At 50.3% G+C, this 20968-nt stretch overlaps 8 protein-coding genes across 8 annotated transcripts; 4 read left to right on the top strand and 4 right to left on the bottom strand.

Moving 5' to 3' along the window:
* Positions 1–779: 779 nt before the first annotated feature.
* NECHADRAFT_92706 (uncharacterized protein) lies at positions 780–3160 on the top strand (the record flags this gene model as incomplete). Its single annotated transcript, XM_003052106.1, has 2 exons — positions 780–3095; positions 3134–3160. The coding sequence occupies 2 exons, from the start codon at positions 780–782 to the stop codon at positions 3158–3160; spliced, it is 2343 nt and encodes a 780-aa protein (XP_003052152.1).
* A 1059-nt stretch (positions 3161–4219) lies between these two features.
* On the top strand, positions 4220–5543 carry NECHADRAFT_37970 (uncharacterized protein; the record flags this gene model as incomplete). Its single annotated transcript, XM_003052105.1, has 3 exons — positions 4220–4292; positions 4343–5208; positions 5256–5543. The coding sequence occupies 3 exons, from the start codon at positions 4220–4222 to the stop codon at positions 5541–5543; spliced, it is 1227 nt and encodes a 408-aa protein (XP_003052151.1).
* Positions 5544–5679: 136 nt separating this feature from the next.
* NECHADRAFT_100067 (uncharacterized protein) lies at positions 5680–7466 on the bottom strand (the record flags this gene model as incomplete). Its single annotated transcript, XM_003051657.1, has 4 exons — positions 5680–5982; positions 6033–6891; positions 6939–7151; positions 7200–7466. 4 exons carry the CDS (start codon positions 7464–7466, stop codon positions 5822–5824), a joined length of 1500 nt encoding a protein of 499 aa, XP_003051703.1. The 3' UTR covers positions 5680–5821.
* Positions 7467–8914: 1448 nt separating this feature from the next.
* Positions 8915–9634, top strand: NECHADRAFT_79038 (uncharacterized protein; the record flags this gene model as incomplete). The annotated part of the gene is made up of 3 exons (XM_003052104.1): positions 8915–9073; positions 9118–9359; positions 9415–9634. 3 exons carry the CDS (start codon positions 8915–8917, stop codon positions 9632–9634), a joined length of 621 nt encoding a protein of 206 aa, XP_003052150.1.
* An 853-nt stretch (positions 9635–10487) lies between these two features.
* Positions 10488–11495, bottom strand: NECHADRAFT_92703 (uncharacterized protein; the record flags this gene model as incomplete). Its single annotated transcript, XM_003051656.1, has 1 exon — positions 10488–11495. The coding sequence occupies one exon, from the start codon at positions 11493–11495 to the stop codon at positions 10488–10490; it is 1008 nt and encodes a 335-aa protein (XP_003051702.1).
* Positions 11496–12160: 665 nt separating this feature from the next.
* On the bottom strand, positions 12161–14936 carry NECHADRAFT_37909 (uncharacterized protein; the record flags this gene model as incomplete). The annotated part of the gene is made up of 2 exons (XM_003051655.1): positions 12161–14587; positions 14640–14936. The coding sequence occupies 2 exons, from the start codon at positions 14934–14936 to the stop codon at positions 12161–12163; spliced, it is 2724 nt and encodes a 907-aa protein (XP_003051701.1).
* A 510-nt stretch (positions 14937–15446) lies between these two features.
* On the top strand, positions 15447–16872 carry NECHADRAFT_68365 (uncharacterized protein). Its single transcript, XM_003052103.1, has 2 exons — positions 15447–15849; positions 15895–16872. Exons 1-2 carry the CDS (start codon positions 15465–15467, stop codon positions 16509–16511), a joined length of 1002 nt encoding a protein of 333 aa, XP_003052149.1. The 5' UTR covers positions 15447–15464; the 3' UTR covers positions 16512–16872.
* Positions 16873–16916: 44 nt separating this feature from the next.
* Positions 16917–19856, bottom strand: NECHADRAFT_79034 (uncharacterized protein; the record flags this gene model as incomplete). The annotated part of the gene is made up of 3 exons (XM_003051654.1): positions 16917–19069; positions 19325–19487; positions 19680–19856. The coding sequence occupies 3 exons, from the start codon at positions 19854–19856 to the stop codon at positions 16917–16919; spliced, it is 2493 nt and encodes an 830-aa protein (XP_003051700.1).
* Between the last annotated feature and the right edge of the window lie 1112 nt (positions 19857–20968).

The raw sequence follows: 20968 nt of genomic DNA, 5'->3' as shown, positions 1-20968 counted from the left end.
CTAGAGATGAGATATGAAGTGCAAAATTAGATAGAAAGAATTCAATCATCCTATTTAATTACCCAGATGATTAAACAGGGCTAAATTATCATTGATTAAGATATTGTAAAGTTGGCCTCTGAAACTAGGGTGATCAAGCCTTCGTCGCCGCCCATTTCAAGAGTCAAAGAGAACAAATAGAAATAAACAGGCTCGCATAACTATAGCGTTGTTATGTGATAGGCCGATTAATAAGACTATTTGTCCAAGGAGATTCTCGCTACAAAAGATTCTACCTACCATGCATGTCTTTGAGCCGTCCTCTCTGTTTGGGTTGCTTGTTATGCCCTGGGAAAACAACTACCCTAAACTAACACCTATACAATTTATGTTGGTGATTCTTTTAAACCCTTTGACCAGAAAAGCTCATCAAATATATATTCAGCCGTTCTTGAAGTACATTACTTTGATTTGCGCTATTGTTCTGTTCTCGTCCGTGTGTTGCTGTTGTCGTTAATAACCCTCATATTTCTGTGACTTCTCCCCATCTGCCATGCGACCAAAATCTCCCCAACTCCTTCGCTGGAAGAAAACTTCCCAATGTCGAATCAAGCCAATGATTCTCAATCGCCGATTATGTTGCCCAAAAATCAGGCACTCATGCATCCTAAACGCCAGAGTGGCCGCTTACATGCTAGGCAGCCAACATGGCAATCCCCTCACGAATTTAACCATGTCTCACAGCCTTTCAACTTAGTCAAGCATCTGTTTCCTCTCAAAAGCACCAACCACCTCAAGCCATGGAGAAAATAGCACAGAAATGGATCGAGACCACCACGGTGAAGCCTGAATGGCTGCCAGACGGGACCAAATTCTGGTATCGACACTTTTCCGAGCCTGGCAAGTTCCAATTTGTCCTGGTTGACGCCGTCGAGAGGCGGAGTGATGTCGCCTTTGACCACAAGCAGCTGGCCGAGGCTCTGGAAGAAAAGACGGGCGAGAAGTTAGACGAGAATGCTCTTCCGTTCACCTGGATTGAGTACATCCCCGAAACTTCATCTGTCCGGTTCCGTTTTGCCGATAAGAACTGGGAGTATGGGCCTGGAAATGACCTGAGACAATGGGAAGGCGAACTCTCCTCGGATCAGTCGAACCAGTTTCTACCAAGAGAAATACCCTCTTCCAACGGCGACACTGAGATAACTGTCGACTTTGTCAACCGTACCGGAACAACCATCAAAGCATTCTGGATCGACTGGGATGGCGAACCGATATGGTATCACACCATCCATAACGGCGGGACAGTGCGTCAAGAAACCTACGTTGGCCATGTCTGGCGATTCGTAGATGCGTTGGATGAGAGGTTTCGGGCCATTTATGCTGCACCGGATCAGCGTACCGATGTCGTCGTTATCAAGAATCTTGTCGATTTGGACGAGGAAGCTTCTTCGTCGAACAATGACGACAATATCGAGGAGGACGAGGAGGACGAATCAACTGCTTCGACGACTGAACCTCAACTCTACGTCAAGAACTCCAACGTTTGGTTTGGAAAGAAGGACGGCCAGGACAAACAGTTGTCTGAATATGGCAGCGAGGAACATCCGTACGACGAGGGTCAACTGCACATGTCACCCAACAACCGGTATGCGGTTGCGTGGCAATACACCCCCGAGCAGGATCACAAGATACACCTCGTGGAATCATCTCCAGATGACCAGATCGAACCGAAGCTGCACACTGTTCAATATCTGAAGCCAGGGGACAGGGTGAGAATCAACAGGCCTCGCCTCTTTGACCTGGAAAGTCATCGTGAGATCCCAACAGACAACGTACTGTTCAGGAACCCCTACAAGATACGGGATCTGGGATGGAGCAAGAGTGGCCACGAGTACCGTTTTCTCTTTAATGAGCGTGGTCATCAACATCTCAGGGTGATCGGGATCGGCATCGACGGACAAGTAAGGACTCTTGTTGAAGAGCAGAGCAGCACTTTCGTCGACTACACAAAGCTGTACGTCAAGCTCCTCGAGGAATCAGACGGGCTTGTGTGGTCGAGTGAGCGCGATGGATACAACCAACTCTATCTGGTTGATCTCGCCCAAGGTACCATCAGCAACCAGATAACCAAGGGATCTTGGTCAGTTGGCGATGTCCAATTTGTCAAGGAAGACGAACGTCGTATATGGTTCCAGGGCTATGGAGTCCAGCCTGAAGAGGAGCCGTATCACAAACATCTCTGCTGCGTCAACTTTGACGGGTCTGACTTTAAGATCCTTACAGAAGGAGATGGAACCCATTCGTGGGCTTGGTCTCCAGACAAGCGCTTCTTGATCGATACTTGGTCGAGAGTGGATTTGGTGCCGACGACAGTCCTACGTGATGGGGCTTCTGGCGAGATGTTGCTGGAACTCAGCAAGACGTCCATGGATGAGCTGGAGAAGGATGGTTGGGCTCCGCCTGAGAGGTTTGCAGCTCCTGGTCGAGATGGCGAAACCATGATATACGGAATCATCATTCGTCCTGTCGAGTTTGACAGCAACAAGAAATACCCTGTTCTTGATGACATATACGCTGGACCTCACGACTTCCATGTCCCAAAGGCCTTTTCAGCTCTCGCCAGACAGCGGAAATGGGCAGACCAGGGTTACGTCGTGGTACAAATCGACGGTATGGGGACAAGTCACCGCAACAAAGCCTTTCACGACGTCTGCTACAAGAACCTTCACGACTCTGGTCTTCCAGATCACATAGCCTGGCTCAAAGCCGCAGCAGAAGCTCGCCCGTGGCTGGACCTGTCCCGCGTAGGCATCATGGGAGGATCAGCCGGCGGACAGAGTGCGGCTGCAGCTCTCCTGCACTACGGCGACTTTTACAAAGCTGCGGCAGCTGACTCTGGATGTCACGATAACCGCATGGATAAACTGTGGTGGAACGAGCTGTGGATGGGCTACCCCGTCGACGAGGCGTACGCAGAGTCGTCCAACGTGACGCACGCGGCCAAGTTACGAGGGGCGCTGATGCTGATTGTCGGGGAGCTTGATGACAATGTTGATCCGTCTTCGACGTTTCAATTTGTCAAGGCATTGAACAAGGCTGGAAAGAATTACGAGTTGGTGTTGATTCCTGGGGGTGAACATGGATGTGGGGGTAGCTTGTATGGACTTGCTCGGCAGCGTGAGTTTTTTAGGCGATACTTGCAGGAGGGAGAGAAGATGTGTGTAGATTTGGATGATGTGGTTTCGACTGATTGAGCTGAGCTTGATTTGTGCTGGATATGCTCAATTGGGGTTGAGAGTGGTTCTGTGTTGGTTTGTGAGGGGGTTGACTGAGATTGAGAAGAATGCATAGGGGCAGAATTAACTCTAGGCACAGCAGAACGAGGTCATGATTCACCAAGTTGACAGCGAATATCGACGGCTCAGGTGAAATCCCACAACCAAATCTCTCTCTCTCTTTAGTCGGCATTTCTCGAACTGATTTTGAGTGCATGTTGACAACGACACCTGGTGAAGGCTTCGAAAAGGAGAGACACAGCTGAACTTATCACGGGTTACAATAGACTATCGACTCCTAGCCCGAATCTATCATGATATTTGGAAACGTGGCTTGAGACGATCTCTTGTGGCTGGACTCTGCCCCAGGTACGGAGACTGTGCTTGTCTAGGGGTGGACAGAAAGAAGCGGGCAGCTCGAATACAGTTACTTGTCTATAGATGCTTGAATGCTTTAAACATTGTGTTAATCATAAATGGGAAAAATTATAAAAGACTTGAACTGTTTGATAGTCATGTTTTGAATCATATTAGCCTTTGTTTAGACATCAAAGTCAATAAACCCGTGACTTTTATAATTCTGACGTCTACTTTTTTCCTCCAACACATGCATCTCAATTAGTCCCCTCCCCCTGTCAGGCTAAAATATTCCCTGTAAAAACGCAAGGGGTCTCGGCCATTCTCTCTATTATCGACCCTTTTTAAAGGCCACGACATTCAAGAAACCTCAGTCAGCTTCTGTTTTCGAGTACCCAAACACTTGCGCTTTAGCCAATTCCCGCCCGTGCAAACTTTTGCGTTTGCGGCGCCTTGCTTTTCTCGGTGCATTGGGCTTCTCTCTCAGCCAGACACACAAGTTGAGGCTTGACGCCTTGTACTTTTGGACAGCTGGCCTTGTTCTAACTTTGGAACCCTTTTTTTTTTCTTGTCCTCTCTAGGTTTCCCTCCTACATTGTCAGGCAAAGATGAAGATCTCGTACTTGTCTGTTGGGCTTCTCGCCCTGTTCAGCCCCTTGGCTGCTGCTTGGAGCAAGGAGGGTATGTTGACCAGCTACACTGTCTCTATTAGCGACTCTAATATCTGGTAGATCGCGAAATCTTTCGCATTCGCGATGAAATCTCCCGCTTCGAGCCCGATCCCGCCGCGACCTTTTACGACATCCTCGGCATCTCCAACTCTGCCTCGCTCGACGACATCACAAAGGCCTACCGCAAGAAGACGCGCTCTCTGCACCCCGACAAGGTCAAGCAGCAGATGCGCGCCAAGGCCGGCAAGGACAAGAAGGCTGGTGCTAAGCCTCCCACTCCTGCTGAGATCAAGACCGCTGTTAAGAAGGCTGGTGAGGCTCAGGCTCGTCTGTCTCTGATCGCCAACATCCTGCGCGGACCCGAGCGCGACCGATATGATCATTTCCTCTCCAATGGCTTCCCTCTGTGGAAGGGTACCGACTACTACTACAACCGTTACAGACCTGGTCTGGGTACTGTCATGATTGGCCTGTTCTTTGTTGTTGGAGGTGGTATTCACTACCTGACCCTGTACATGAGCTGGAAGCGTCAGAAGGAGTTTGTCGAGCGCTACATCAAGTTTGCCCGTGACACGGCCTGGGGTGGCGGTCTCAACATCCCCGGCGTCGACGCTGCCCCTGCTCCCGCTCCCGCCCCTGTTCCCTCTGACGATGAGGAAGCCCCTCCTCCTATTCCTCAGAACCGACGAGAGCGCCGTATGCAGGAGAAGGCTGCCAAGCGTGAGGGAGGTCGCCCCGCTCCTAAGAAGACCCGTCGGGCTCCCCAGCCTGCCTCTGGAACTGCTACCCCTGATACTGCTGGTCCTACTGGTGCTCGCCGAAGGGTTGTGGCTGAGAATGGCAAGATCCTTGTGGTTGACTCTCTTGGAGATGTGTACCTCGAGGAGGAAGACGAGGAAGGCCAGGTTAACGAGTTCCTCCTTGATGTAAGTTGTCTTAAGCCAATGGATGTAACCAAACTAACACCGCACAGCCCAACGAGCTCGCCAAGCCCACCTTCAGCGACACCGCCGTTGTCCGTGTTCCCATCTGGTTCTTCAACATCACCGCCGGCCGCTTCCTGTCCAAGAAGACCCCCGAGCTTGAGATTGAGATTCCCGCCGATGATGATGACTCTGATGTTCCCCAGCGAACACCCAGCACCGACTCTGCCGGTGAGGACTTTGAACTCCTCGACAAGAGCACCGACTCGCTTAGCAAGAGCAAGGCTTCTGGTGTTCAACAAGCCAAGGCCAACAAGCGAAAGGGCAAGAAGAGGTAAAGGGTGGACGAGAGTTGCCTAGACAATGATGGGATGGAGTAAGGGGAAAAGGACTAGGAGACACGGCGTAGTACTTAAAAAGAAGGCAGAGTCGGATTAAATCATGAAAATCTACGATTGGATGCTCAAGTATTGTGCCAAGATTGTGCGTCATGTCTTGCTATGTCAACGAATTGTGGTCCAAGAGGCACTGATCGTGTAGTGTTGTGCCAAATGACTGATGAGTATAGAAGTACGCTAATTCGATGTAATTCTATGTCAAATGGGTCGTTACTGGCCTATTCCTTTCCAGGTCCTGGCTGACTCGTCTCCTCATCCCGTGGAGCAGGAGGTGGTATATCATCTCTTCGTGGATGCCATCCCCCTGTCCATCCAACCCAACCCGTCTCTCTAGGGCCCCTCACCAGGGAAATGATGATTGAAGCCACTACAAAGGCAACTGAACTGAATGAGCAAATGCCGTTAAAAAGTTAATGTGTCTCGACTTACTGCTACAAGCGCCACTTCGTTTCCAACCTCCATCGGCATATAGCTTGTTTCCAACAGCCGTACCCGTCAACTGGCCGACAAACGCCAAAGCCATGTATGCCGTGTTTACTCGGTTGCGCGCCCTGGGATTGATGTTGAAGATGGCGGCGCGGTTTGCTACTTGAGCTGTTTGCATGCCAATGTCGATGCCGATGGCCTGGATGATGGGGCCTGCCACTGTAGACTTGCTGATGAATGTGCCAACAAGAGTGCCGATTAGGGCGAGGATCTGGCCGGCGATTGTTGACAGCAGGGGCACGTAACGATCGATGAGCCTTCCAATCAGCGGGATTGAAATAATGGTTGCGATCGCAGTCAGAGAAAAGAGACCAATTTGTAGTGATGAGTAGTCGTAAGGGGGAGACGCCAACAAGAAGGTGAGGGTTGTCCAGAACGAAGTAAAGATGGTCGAGAGGGTAAAAGCGATGAGGCAAGACTGGATAAGAACCGGCTCTGTAGCCATCATATAAGGAATCGACCAAAGCGCGCGGAAATAGTTGAGACCGTCTGGGTTAGTAGATGGATAATCAGGCATGAAAAAGAAGAGCACCAAGGCGAGTAGATACTGGGCACCGCAAGAGAACCAGTAAATGTTGCGCCAACTGGTAAAGTTGGAGACAACTCCAGACAGGAACCTGGCCATTAAGAGACCAAGCATGAGTCCAGAAACGACAATGGCCAGGAGAGATGCCTTTCGACGTGGAGGAGCAAAGTCTCCCACGAGGGGGATCATCAATTGAGGCGTGACTGTGGTAACACCGCATATAAAAGACAGGGCGCGAAAGACTGTAAAGTCGTTGGTCACACAGAGACCTATCCACTAAGTTTGTGTAAGTGAGTGACTATTGGGTTATAAAGACAACTTACAAGAGTCGCAGTAACAATGATGAGTGAGATAATGAAAGGCCGTCTCTCGAGAATGTCACCCAACGGCAAGACGAATACAAGTCCCGCAGCGTAACCTGACTGTAGCAGGGTTGCAACTTGAGATGATTCCTCATAAGTGACTTTAAAGTCGGCAGCTATCTTGTTGAGAATAGGCTGGTTGTAGTAAAGGTTGGCCACAGTAAAAGCAGCAGACTTGGCAAGTTAGAGCTATTAGAATGAATCATTGGCAGATGGACGCACCATGGCATATAACAAGCAATGCGCCATAGTCAGCGCAGGCGGAGACTTGTCATCCCATCGACAATTCTTTGGTGTCGTTACTCTACGAATCCAGCTCGAGTCGTACTTTGACTGGACTATCGTTTCTGCATCGTCACTTGACTCCAAGGCGCTCTCAGTAGCAGCAGCCTTGGTTTCAGGGGATGCCACAGCATCAAAGTCATTCTCTTGGGCGATTTCGAGGTCCGAAGTGGTTGCCTTCTCGGCCGAACGGGTGGAAGACGTCATTGGGGGGAACTATTCGCGTCCAGCGCGAGAGACAAGATGTATGTAAACTTTGAGTTGGCATAAAAGGCATCAATTGAAAAAAGCGACATGGATTATCCAAATGTTGTAGAGGAGAGAAAAAATCGGTGAATGGACCAACAGAGTCAGGGTCATCGATCAAGAGCCTCATAAGTGGGTAATTCCCGTTGGGCCTTTCGGGATTAGTAGCATTCATTTTTGATTAGCAAGCAGAGCAAGCTTAATGGCTAAGGATTGCGACATCGATCTTTTGCCAAGTCCGATTTCCGGTGGGATATAGAAGGAATTGACTTTTGTTTATTGTGGTGATGGAGAATGGTTAGTTAGAGAGCAGCCAAGCCTGGGACTAGGGACGAATGGCATGACAAGTGAAACCGTTTTGTATGAGACTTGTCAGGTTGCCTGTCATTGGCACATCCATAACTTATAACCTTGGGATCTTCATTTGTCTTGATTTCGTCTGTATTTCATCGGCGTGATTGCTTCTCTTTATACATCTACCTGCCTAGGTTGGTAGGTATGGCGAACGGATATGAGCCCTATCAAAGCCAAGACAAAGCCTATGACCATGTGAAATAAATTCAAAGAGCCTCGGCCAGAGACCAATCAATCATTTACATAATTTCAGTCCTGCACTCCCGTACGGAGTTGGCATCTTTAATTTCCCGACCGTTGCGGTGCGGCCCGGACATCCGTTTCTCTCGGAGGCCCGCTCCGCTCCGAAAAGAGTCGTTGATGCCGAAACACTTTATGAGAAGCAATACACGCAGAGCAGTGAAACCAGCTGAGTGACAAACATGAAACGAGGAATCACGAGAATGTCAGTGACAAATCTGACGGGACAAGGGCTAGAATCCGTCATCTTCTCTTTGACGCAAGTGCGCAACCAACAAATCCCTTCCATCAGCCTTGTAGGCAAAAATAAATACACCTCATCCTATGTATGCGCGTAAATGTAACGGCAAGTGGGAGCGCCCCTTGAAACCCGACACGGCATCTGGGGGGGCGCAGGATATGAACCGAATAGGGCATTCTTACGGAGGCTGATGCTCCATCTGTACACCTCTAATCTCTCTTGGCCTGGGCCCGGGCCGTGGTGCAATGCTGCGCCATGCAGGGATCCATCCGCCTGAGGATTTCGCTGGTTGATCCTACGGGGATCTCTCGATACCGGTTTTGGGGGGGAACGTGTAAGCCCGATGCCGTCACGACCACACAAGTATGTGCGGGTGACCTCTTTCTCTTCTGTACGTATTTTATGCGTCTCTTCTTTTTACTCTTTGAATATTTAGTTATTGGTTAACCAAGACTACAGTAGCTTGGCCATGTCTGGGCATCTTTTGCCAAGTACTCACCGCCGGGTCCAAGATAACCATCAACCACACTCACAGCCCGATTTCGAACAAAATTTCCATCAAACAACTTCTCCCATGACTTCCGAACGATTCTCTTCAGGTCCCTTGTGGGCAGCAAAGCTCAACCTCCGTCTCCTCTCCATCTCGTTCGACGTCGTCCTCCTAATCACGCTTCTCACACTCATCGCCGGCTCCTCTCCCGATGCGACAACCATCATCCTCTTTGGACCTCTTGTACGTGTTTCTTCTACTTTCACCGACTCAAGTTGACCGTTTAGACATGTATGGCGTTTGCGTGGAGTTTCATCGACGCAATCTACCTCTGCACGCGCAACCGTCGTGGTCACGAGCCCGTTACCCGCATCAAGTTTGACCTAGTCTTGTGCTTGGCGTTTGTGATTGCGTCGTCATTGATTGGATATCTTGGCACCACGGATCATGCTGTGCCGACTCTGGACCAGACCACGGACGAGCCTCACCTTGCAACGCGGGCTTTGTTCTGCTTTGGTATTGCTCAAGTGTGAGTTTCGAGACTTGATGTTGTAGGAAATGGCTACTAATAAGCGCCGATATAGGTTCGTTCATTCGCTACTGTTCGTCATAGCCCATCAAGAATGGAAGGCCTCGACCAACGAGTTTCAGATCAGCAGCACTTCCTCTGTCGATGATCCTCTTCCGGCTTCAACTTGGACAGTACCATCACCAAAGTCTGGACCTGGTCGGAGAGAAATCGTGGTTCTAAGAGATGAGGAAGAGGGCCTTTTGGCAGACGCATCACGACCATCTAGCGGGTAGCACTCGTTCAGTGACCATTTTATGACTTATGACAATAGACTTTTTTCTGTTCCAACTTCCACCGTGCACTCTCGACTGAATTCTGCTTCAAGTGGTGAAGAGTATTAAAGACACATACCACAATCACTCTGCATTGTCAAAGCAACGAACTCAACACACAAAACTATTGGGCTTGGAAAAGACCATATCTTGGTCTGATGCTTATCTACTAATAATAGAAGACGAGCCTCCCTGTGAATAAAGTCTCCCTGGCCGTCCTGGGTGGTAATGATTCTCTCATCCATCCTGTTTAGTTCTTCCCCCTAGCCTCTGATTCGTATTAAAATTGTTCACTCCGCCACAGCCTTCTAGACAGGCATGGCACATGAGGTTCCTTGGGCCATTCACTTGAAGCTCCATAACTTCACAGGGAATGTGGTACCCGCGTTGGTCTTCTTCTATCGCCTTGGAGCAAGGTCGAATCTTGCCCCAGGGTTCCAGTTTCGTATTGCACTTCAAGCAGTGGGTAACTTTGACGACATGGGTACACATGGTGTTGATGGGATCGATAGGCAAGGCACGGCGATGCAATAGTTCTTGTGTGCTTTCAGAGTCTCTTCTTGCAACTAGGTGTGAATGAGAATGCATTCTCCGCAGGCGAGGCTACTTATCTTGCTTTAGAGTGATCGCTTAGTTTGACAAAAGATCATCTGTATAGTCTCCCTGTTCAGTATTTTTGATATAACAGCAGCATAGTGCTATCATAGTCTTTGTCATCCATGAAGGAAGCATAACAGAACTTAATGTACATCTATGTGCGAAACAAAGAATTCTCTAGTACAGCATCCGCACTCTGAACGCATTACTGTCCAGTCTAGTCATGGTCTTCCTCTGTCAAGCCCGGACAACCCTCCATCTCCGAGTCAGGATATACCATCTTGCACCAAAAGCAATACTGATGTTTCTCCCTTAAATATTCCAGCAACTTCGTCAGTCGCTCACCAATCTCCAATGCATTAAAGTCGTCCAGCTCTTCATCCTCCTCATCGAGATCCTCAGCCGTAGCGTAAACCGTGTGTCCCTTTCCTAGCGCCTTTTTGTCGTCTTCATCTTCTTGATCATCCTCGTACGTTGGTAGCCGTGATAGTGACTGCTCAAGGTCGTACCGCATCCGTCGATCGCGCTCTGCTTCTTCTCGGTGTCGAACTAAACCGCGGTATAGCACAGGCACTGATTTGAGAGGTCGAGATGATATCGGCGCTGGCTTCTTTCGAGAATCGCCAGTCTCATCTGTTGATGCGTCGACTGCGTGTTGGCCTTGAGGATCTGCCTTCTCATCGTCCATCCGTTCTGCTGTGCGTTGCGCCGCAAAGAATTGCTTTTCGAGTCTCGAATCCTCACGCTCCTTTCTCACCCGCTCTCGATACTCATCAGGGTCCATCTTGGCCATCTTGATATCCCTCTCTTCAGCCGCCTCCCGAAGTCTTCTCTTCTTTTCATTTTCCAATCCAATACCTGAACGGTCCTCCTTGACGCTGACCTTGATCGGTTCTGCCCGTCCCGGGGCGTTGCCATCATCCGTCTTCTTTCCTAGGCCACCGCCAGTGAAACCCATCTTGGCCATCATGGCAAGACCCTTGCTCTTCTTTGCCTTTGCGTCGTCGAGCATCGATGTTGACAAGGCCCTTTCTCGCGCGGCTTCCTCCTCCTCTGCAATCTGGGCCTTTGACTTGACGAGTCCTCGAGCGCGTGATTCACGCTTGAGGCGTTGTGTACGTTGCAGAGATGTTTCTTTGATGGGCGCAGGATCCTCGAATGTCATGTTCATGTAGTCATCCTCTTCGTCGTCTGGTGCATTTGCACCGTTTTGATGGGAGCTCATGTTGAAACTGATAAGCTGACTGTGTCTGGTAGGAACTCCCTTGATTGAGAGACTGTTGATCGAGCGTGTAGCGGTAAAAAAACCAGATGGCTGGTGAGTTTGATGGTGTTGATGGATTGTTCATTCTCACAGAGTGGTCCCCACTAAAACTCAGTGGTCGGCGCGCTGAGGTACAGTGTCAATAAGAGCATCTACTCAGCAGCCAGAAAGACGGCCTCAACAAGGGGTTACATCTTGAGCTGTTTTTACGCTCAAACTGGAAATTTCTTTGATCAAACACTTTATCAGGGCTCTAAGCCTCGTTTTCCTGCTACGTCTAAGTTGTGCCACTCCTTGTGGGCACTTCAGTCAAGTTGCGCACAGTGTGTTTTTACGAATGAAGTCATTGGACCTAAACGGTAGATGAACGAGACCAGTTCGATCAAGGGTGAAGAAAGACTTTAGCAAGTTATACTCATAGTATGCTCAAAAGATCATTGAACTCATTCCTGATTTATAATGTTCTTAGTCTAAAGCATATCATCAATTAGGGAAGCCTAGACTAAACTTGATGCTCAATTCTATCCAACAACCTTGCGTATAACTTTTTGTCCTGAGAAGTACCCAAAGCAAACCAGTGACAGACGAAAATATGTAATATTGGTATCCTATGCACAACTGCTCCTCTACCTGTTCTTGGCCCTCTTTCGAGCCGACCTCTCCCTCTCGTACGCGTTCGCCTCTCGTCCCTCCTCGCTCTGGATCTCGGCCACGAGCCTCTTGTACTTCTTCTCGTACGCCTCGTCCTTGGCCTTCTTGATCCGCAGCTTCTCCCGAGCCATAAAGTTGGCGTCCTTGCGTAGCTCCCGCATGGCTCCCTTGCGCTCCTTCTTGTGCTCCTTCTTGAGCTTGGCCAGCTCTGCCCTCTCTCGGTCGGGGTCGTAGTGCTTGTCTGGGTCGAATGTCTCCTCGAACTTAGGCACGTACGTCTTGATAGCCAGAGGTTTGTGGTGGTGGAGTTCTAGGTTGCGGCGTGATAGCTGGGCAACCTTGAGCATCCTCTCAAACTTGGCTTGGATCTTCTCAACCCGCTCAGTGAGAGCTGGGGGGAGTCGAGAACGGCAACCCTTGCTGTTAAGATGCTTCAGCACAGCAGCAACCTGACCAAAGGTCTCAAGGAACGCGCTCTTTCCGGTCCACGTATCCGCAGCCGCTTCCAGGAGCTGAGCGGTGGTATCAAGGATAGCAACCTTGCGAGCCGCCGCCTCCTTACCACCAGTCTCCTCATCAATGCAGTCTGAGAAGTTGAGCCTCCTCACGGCTGTCTTGCCAGCGCCTTCAGTGCGGATGCCAGCGGGGACATTGTGAAGAGGAAAGTTTCCAAGCTGCTTTGAGGCAGCAACAGGGGCCAGAGCAGAGAGTGTGTTCAGAGAGAAGTTGACCACCTCGGGCACATATCGCTTCGATAGCTTCTGATAGCTGACGGCAAGAATAGAGAGGTATGTGCCAATAGCATAATGCGACAGATTTTGAGGGACTCGTTGACCAAGATACCGTCCAATTGTCAGCAAGGCAGGCGTGACAACCTGGTGAAAGTGATCGGACGTGGGAAAGATGGAGCCAACAGCAGTAAGCAGGATCAGATCTCCGGGACCCAAGGCCAGAGGCCGTGACTCACCCATCTCCTCAATGTTTTGTCGGAACTGCTGGCTGATCTCGACGGGGAACATCTTGGCAAGAGAGTGGATGTGTCGCACAATGCTCTCAAGCACGGCGAAAGGAGGGGAGGTCGCAGGATCCCAAGGCAGAGCGACATAGTCGACCAGAGCTGTGGAAAAGTTGGCCAGCTTCTCCTTGTTCTTGTTGCTGAGCTTCGGGTGGTAGAGGGCGCGGATTCGTTGAACAATGGTAGGGAATGTCTTTGCTGGATATGGAGCGATAATCACTCGGAACTCGTCGCAGGACTGGGGACACTCAAAGGTGTACGGTAGACCTTGTTCGTCGCCCTTTTCGATTGCCGAGGCTTTTGTCGTCGAGTCAGCTTCAAAAACGGGGTTTCGGCGCTCTTCTTCGTTGAGTAGGCCCTTGGTGAACTCGTCATCTTCCTCCTCATCAGCCTCTTCGTCAGAGCCCTCCATATCCGAGTCTTCGTCACTGTCGACAAGTTCCAGGTCCGATCCGCTGGCGACAAGATCATCGTCAATGATAAAGTCATCCTCATCGTCGAATCCCAGTTCCGTTGCAGTTGGTCGGGCCCTAATACCATCTCCGAGACCGAAATCCTCGTCATCTTCGTCCAAGTCCATCTCATCTTGCTGATTCTTCTTGCGCTTGTCTGCCTCATCGTCCTCACTGTCCGAGACCTCCTCTCCTCTCATGCGTCTCTGGCGCTTATCTTCAAGCTCCTTAAGCCTCTTGGACTCTTCCTCAGCCTTTTCCTCGTCTGTCTTGGTTCGATCCGCAGGCTGGGCCCTCTTATCCTGTGCGAGTTTCTTCACCTGGAGATCAAAGTTCTTTTCGAAAGTATCGCGATCAACGCCAGCAATTGTCGAGACTGCAGCCTGAGCCTTGGTTCCCTGGCGGCCCTGAGACAAGAGCGCATGGAGGTTCGGTAGCTCCTTGTCAAGTTCTGCTCGCAGATCGTCGTCTTGATCCTTGGCCGCCTGTCGCTCGTACTTGTGCAGCTTGGACTTTGCAATGACTTCTTCCATGACCTCCTTCTTCGTCTTTTTTCGCTCAGGTTCATCGTTTTCGCCATCCTCTCCGTCGCTGCCTGTCGCTGCCATATCGCGAAGGCGCTTCAGTCGCTGTCTCTCTCGTACTGAGCCATCACTGTCGTAATCCTCATCGAGATCGTCTTCTTGGAAGTCCTCCACACGCTTCATATCGTCAAAGGAAAGAGATTTGCCCATATGTGTGAGGCTCTCTTCAGGCTCGTCATCTTCCAGGTCGAACATGGAGCTCTTCTTGTGACTTCTCTGTTTCTCTCGGGCGAATCGTTCCAACATCTTCTCTTCGGGTGCCATGGTCGGGTCGTTTTCACCGAATCGTCGATCGAGGATACCTCCAACCTTGTTACGTCGTTGCATCTCGACTAGGAGCGTTTCTCGGCGCTTTGCCTGTTAGTTGAATTGTCACCCAATGCGACAGTGTTTAGCAACTCACCCTCTCCTCGCTGGCAGCCTTGGCCTGACCAGGACGGCCTTTGATACTGCCTGCAATTCCAGGTGCCTTTGGTCGGTTGGTAGTGACCTCAAACTTGGGTCCTTTCGCATGCTTCAGGTCGAAAGGGTTGAATTGTTCGCGGATGCCTTCCAACACAACCCCTCTCTGCAGTCGCTTTTCGTTACGAGCGCGCTCATCTTGAGCAACACGGCGCTTCTGCTTCTTCGACTGCTGAGGGCCGACAATTCCTTGCTCTCGGAGCGACGCCTTGAGGCGCTTGAGCTGGGAGCCGGCCATAGCGAATGCGATGGTAATTGCAACTTGCGCTACGAACGTCTCCCAGAATTTTTCCAATGGAAAAAGTGTTATCGTTATCAGTAAATTATTGTGGAGCTCCTACTCGCAAGAGATCCTGCCGTCTCGGAAAGGATCTAGTCGAGATTTCAGAGTCGCTCTTCCACGTGACATCAAAGCGTAATTGGTTTAGTGGTAAAATTCTCCGTTGCCATTCGAGCAACGTCGGGGAGCCCTGGGTTCGATTCCCAGATTACGCATTACTTTTTGCCTTTCCTCATGTCTCTGTTGAGTGGGATGATCACTTTCTTTTTGCTCATCAATCGCACCCCCTGACAGTTTCGTTGTGTTCTCATCAGGCTCACATCTTCTGGGGTGCTTGCCAAAAGTGGGGCTGTCCACGGTCCCCAGGAAGGTACATGCAGGAGCTAAAGGCGGTATCTTATGGCAGAATGCCCTGACGTCAGGAGCTCTCGCCTATCGCTATCGCCAGCTTCAATAACATGAACTCAACAAGAAGATTTAATCAACATGGGCTGGGCAAGCAGCCTACTCGCCTTCGCCCGCGATGAGCGGGTAGTTCTTGTGAGCCTAGGTCTTGCTACTTTTGGTCTTGTTAGTACTATAATTACTACACTTACATACATCCGCGACGAAAACGAGATCCCTCCAGCACAGCCAAAGACCCAATACATCACGCAGGACACAGAGGATTCTTTAGAACTCGAGACCCTCGAGAAGCTTCTAGACCATCCAAACTATTCAATCAGGGATATTGCCATAAAGATTCTTTGCGATCGGGCTATCAACGACCGCGAGACACTGCATTCCTTGCTTTTTGGCATTACACGGCCAGACTACGATGAGCGTATGAAGTGTCTTCGGGCACTGGCCCTGCTTACGGGGCAGACACTTGGTATGATGACTTTTCAACTTTACGGGAGACAACTAACCACTTTAGGTCTGGATGGGCTGTCCAAGTTGAACAACCCCAAAGGCTATTCCGCCCTTGTGAGGTCCCTCGAGCTTAGCTTGGACGATGTTGAGCGACCAGATCTCACCGACAGCCACTGGGACGAGTACTACCTTCGCGATATGGCCGAGAGGTTTTGTCTCATGTTCATCCTTGAGCTCACCAACAAGTATGGTTCTCGCGACCTGATTAAGGCGCGGTTCGTCGAGAAATGGCTAGCAAAGCAGGAATGGGGGACTGACCCCGAGGAGAGACGACAAAACTTCAAGAACTACATGGACCTCAAGAGCAATCGGATCGTCGAGATCGTGGATAGAATCAAGGATGAGAGGCGTGGACGTAAGGCGTTGGAAAAGGCAGGGTTGGTGGATTGGAAGGAGAGCATGCGGACCATCTTTCGTAAGACCCCAGAGGCCACCATGGATATCCAGGAGGAGGCTGCGGACGGCGCCCTCGCCGAGCAGCAGATTCCTCGCACCCGAGAGCATTCGGCCGAGGAGCAGCGACTTCGACGACAGCATCGAGAGGCGATGGTGCTCAACGACGGAACTCGACCACTGGGCAGAGAGGACATAATCGAACGGGATCACGGTTCACCGACCTAGTGAGCGAGGAATCGACAGAAGAATATCAACCAGGCCGTGGCACCAAGATTGCCAGCCAAAGACCCAGCGCGGCGCCGAGGTTGTCGTTATAAAGGTAGCGCATAGAAGCGCGGCCTTTCAGACAGCGAGCAGAAGAGGTCGCCAACTGTTACTCCTACCTACGCCCAGGTCAATCACCTAGGGCAGCATAGCAGACGCATACTCCGAGAGGCGCCCCACGAACATTTTGCAGCCTCGAGACAGGCTTCATGGAACAGTATCGGGGTCCAGACATGACCAAAGTTAGGTCTATTGCTAGAAAGTCATTCGCGCTCAGCGCTACCATACTTCACTATTCTTAATGGCGCTATATTTAGTCTCGTCCTGACTGTGTACTTCCCCTTCTCCAACTCCTTGAAATATATATCAACTGATTTCCCCTTGCTCGCGGGCCAGATACGGCGGCGTCCTATCTCTTTGACAAATATTCTTTCGTATCGCCTCCATTACTTCGCTGGGGATTGCACCTTCAAACTTCTTGTCAGGGGGAATTTCAGTGTTATAGCCGTAGACTGAATTACCCCCCCTTGGGAGCTGCTCTTTGATGGACATGGACCAACGAACTCTGTGCTCCCAAAAGTCAAAGTCCTCCCCTAGACCAAGCTGCTGGAGAAAGTCGTCGAGAAGTTCAAGGTCGTAGTTCACCGGGTCCTTGCACTTGAGCGCGGTGCTGATTAGCTTCTTCCAGTCATCCGGCTTTGCGAGATCTGCAAACTGGAAGAGTGCGACAGCGAGCTGAGCCCATCGCAGCACCAAGCCTGGATGCATGGTTCCTTCTAGGTGACGAAACTCTACAGTTCCCTTGACGTAAACGTCGTCGTCGCCCTGGCCTGAGGGCCGGCCTTTTGCGTTGAGAGCCTGGCAATGTGATACAGACAGCGAGACCTTGCGGCAGACGTCTTTGATCGCGCCAAAATTATCTTCTACCCACATCTCTTTCAAGACGGTCCAGAGGAGAGGATTCTCTTCAACTTCATCAGGGAAATACTTCTTGAGGTCCGGGTGTGCAGCTCTGCCCTTGGAATGACGTTTTATATTTTCTGCATCCGCCATCAACGCAGCCGAGTATATCAGGTGCTTCCTGTGGGGGTGACAGAGGCTAAAGACGATATTCTCTACGCAGCACATGAGGCAAAACATCTTTCGGATGAGATGTATAGGAAGGATCTGCTGACCCTTGCCAACGTGGACGTGTAGTCCACAGGCGGTATGTTGAATCACCCTGACATTGTTCGCAAAGCCGCCTACGACCTCAAGGATCTTCTCCCAGTCCTCCGGCACATCCTGGCAGACTGGGCTGATGAGCTCAAGACCAGTCAGCTTCCAGTATCCAGCCCAGGCCCCCTGTTCTGGGAGTGAACCGTCTGGCACAAGGGACCACGCATGGTAGTTGAGTTTTAGGTCGCCCGCGTGGAAGAGTCCACGCTTTGCTAGCTCGCGCTTCCAGGGACGGCCGGTACCGTTACTGTGGTTGCAGATGAAGTACGCCGGGTGACCGAATGAAGAGATGATGCCTGCTATCTGATGGGCTCGTTGAGAAAAGCATATCCCGCGAGCAATCTCTCTAGGGTCTTGGGGATGCGGGTCCTTCTCAGGGGTAGTAGTGCCTTCTTCGGAGGATATGTCAACGTCCATCGGATCAGAGTCAAGAAGACTCGACACGGGGACTGAGCCAACGTCCATCATTGAAGTATCTGATGAACTCGCTTCTGGATCAGTCAGTAATTGATCAACCAGCCAGGAATCTAAATTCTTCAAGTCCATGCCTAAATTCAAGGCGTCCCCCCCTGCGGCCGAGGTTGGCTCATTTTCTGGAAACGTCGGGGTCCATAGTCCCGAGTCCCGACGAGATACGCCTTTGTTCGGGTCTTTTTCCTTTTCTAAGCGAAGCTCTTCTCTGATGTCAAAGAATAGACGGTCAGGAGGGTCGTCGATATACTGATAAGTGTAAAAGGATCGATCTAGCTCTTTCTTGGGATTCTCAGACGTGGGGACCAACATTTCCAGCTCTACGCCAAAGGAGTAGGTGCTATTACCGGTGCCCTTGACGCCTTTGGTGAACTTGGCCCATTTCTGAGCCTCGATCTCAATGTCGTCCAGCGACATGTAAGATCTCACCGGCCCAGGTTCTGGGTCATATTTGAGGACAGGCCTTGTACGAACTGGCCAGTATATCAAGTCTGGGATTTGAAACTCTTTCCTTGGCGTGTAGTATCTCATCTTTCCTATGCCGTCTGAGCGTAGACAATCGAAGACTGTGAAGCCTTGTTCGACTCGCTGTCTCAGGATTCTTGACGCTGCGATGAGAGATGAGTCGTGTACTGGTCGAGGAGGTTCGAGAATAAACTTGCAAATGGTGACCCAATCCGTGATGGCTGGACCGTGAAGAGTTCCGCAATGTTGATTCAGCTCAATACGTGGGTGCTTCAGATCGGCTGCGTTTTGGAAGTTGTACGCAGCCTGGAACTTGTGCTCATTGCCTCCCCTTTTAACAGCCAAGTCCAAGAGATGGAGTAGGTCTGGAATAGATGTAGCTTTGTGAATCTTGTCGAGTCCAGGTCTGTACCTCCCTTCATACAACTCTCCAGGATGAGCCATGACTCTGAGCTGTCGGCGACGCCAGGAAAGACGATCGGTCCAAGGATCATCTATAAGACTACCCAAACCTATTTCCACCTTGAGGTCGATGGGATTGTTCTCCCTGACAAGGTTTGTGAACTGAAAGCCCAGAGAGGGCAGTGAGCTTGGTCCGCAATGAGGGGGGTGAAGCGTACTCAGGAGAGGGTCCGTCACCCAAAGCATGGATGCAAGCTCCTTGAGTCTTTCTAGGCTGAAGGCTCCTTTTCGAGGCTTGAATGTGAGTTTTAGTCTTGTTTCAGCGCTGGGAAATGTGATTAGCTTCTCGTTGAGGAGCTTGAGGACCGCATCAAGTTGTCTCTGTTGGTTGTCAGTAGGCTCAAGGTAAGGAGATGTAACCTTCATCCCTATCCAGCGATACTCATCACATTGAGTCTCCTGGAGATCCTTTTCATAGCTAAACCTCCACATCGCTGCTCTAGGAAACTTCCAGTCATGAGCCAAAAGCTTCTCAAGAAATAGAGTGGCCCACAAGCCGCAATCTTCTCTCACCTGAGGATCCGTGAAATCACCACCGAAATCATCATCGCTCCTCTGATAGTTGCTGGTTGGGTAGGGAACAGGACTTCCTTGAGGTCGCACGTAGCCTGAGTCCTGTGGGCCGGGGTCCTCCCTGTAACGGAGTGCCAGGAGGAAGGGTAGCTCGATGCGGGTTAGCAACTCTGACATGGTGAGTGATGTCGGTGACGAGTTAGTTGCCGTGTTCATCTGAAATCAGTCACTGATTTGGAGTAGCGGTGTCGAAGTATATATGTTTGTCGCGGGAATAAAGGAACATGGTCGCAACTCTTGATGGTAAAGGTGAATCAAGAACTGCCGCCAGACGAGGTATAACGAGGTATGTTCGACGACATAACTGTCGCCTATTGGAGGAGGTGGTGCTTCACATATGGAACGACCATGAACACACGTGATGAACACGACTTGTGTAGGTTGAATTGTCAATGGCAACTTTCTTTGTCCAACACACCACTTTGGCCTGTGTTTGGACCCAGAACATCACATCGATCTTAAATTGCATGGAGTAGGCTTAGATACACTGACTTGTTCTTGTCCTTGCTAGAAAATTGCCACGTTGGCTCGCGTTGGATGACGGTTAACACAATGCAGATCCCTACCCTTCACCACTTATACCAACGCAATCATACGTTCCATTTGAATGAAATACGGCACACTGTTACAGGTATAGTCTAGGATTCAGTTCGCCTATCCGAATCCCCGTTGGTGTATATCATTATGGCTTACCCTATGTTGAGCCTCCACAAGAATTGTTAGGTGGACGATAAGTTCAGAAGGGGATCCCTCGACGGCCAACTACTGGATCAATACTGGCGTGTAGGAACCGATTATCCCAATGTGTTTTATCTAAGAAGGTTGTGTGTTATGGCGGTGACATTTTGGGAGGAAAGGGTTCAACCATCGAGGTAGGACCATGGCAATAGCACGAGGACAATGATCCATTCTTTATCCATAAACAATTGCAAGGACCAACCCTTTATCCCTACAGACTTAGGCCTACCACCTTAATCAGCCCCAAACATGAATGCCAGGAGGCTTTGGTAATGGACGGTCCAGGGGTTGACCTAAGCTTGGGGAGTTAAACCTGTCCGTTCGTTTGAAGTCTTGCTCAATGTCGTACCAGCCCCGTAGAGGGTTCTAATGTCGCTGCTAGGTTTCAGAGGCTAAATTTTGTACAAGGCAGCTAAAGTAGGTTGCAATGCACGCTTTCTCCTTAGTTGATCTCGGAGTTACGCTGAAGTGTTCTGGTGACATCGATGCTA

This window comes from Fusarium vanettenii (genome assembly GCF_000151355.1).
Source record: "Fusarium vanettenii 77-13-4 chromosome 4 genomic scaffold NECHAsca_3_chr4_2_0, whole genome shotgun sequence".
Taxonomy (NCBI): domain Eukaryota; kingdom Fungi; phylum Ascomycota; class Sordariomycetes; order Hypocreales; family Nectriaceae; genus Fusarium; species Fusarium vanettenii.
The sequence above is the reverse complement of the archived record's forward strand: the minus strand, read 5'-3'. Positions and strand labels throughout refer to the sequence as shown.

Bases quoted from the DNA above. Each gene is read 5' to 3' on its own strand.
- NECHADRAFT_68365 (XM_003052103.1), top strand. From the start codon at position 15,465: ATGGGCTGGGCAAGCAGCCTACTCGCCTTCGCCCGCGATGAGCGGGTA. The intron at 15,850-15,894 runs GTATGATGACTT...TAACCACTTTAG, and splicing joins GCTTACGGGGCAGACACTTG to GTCTGGATGGGCTGTCCAAG.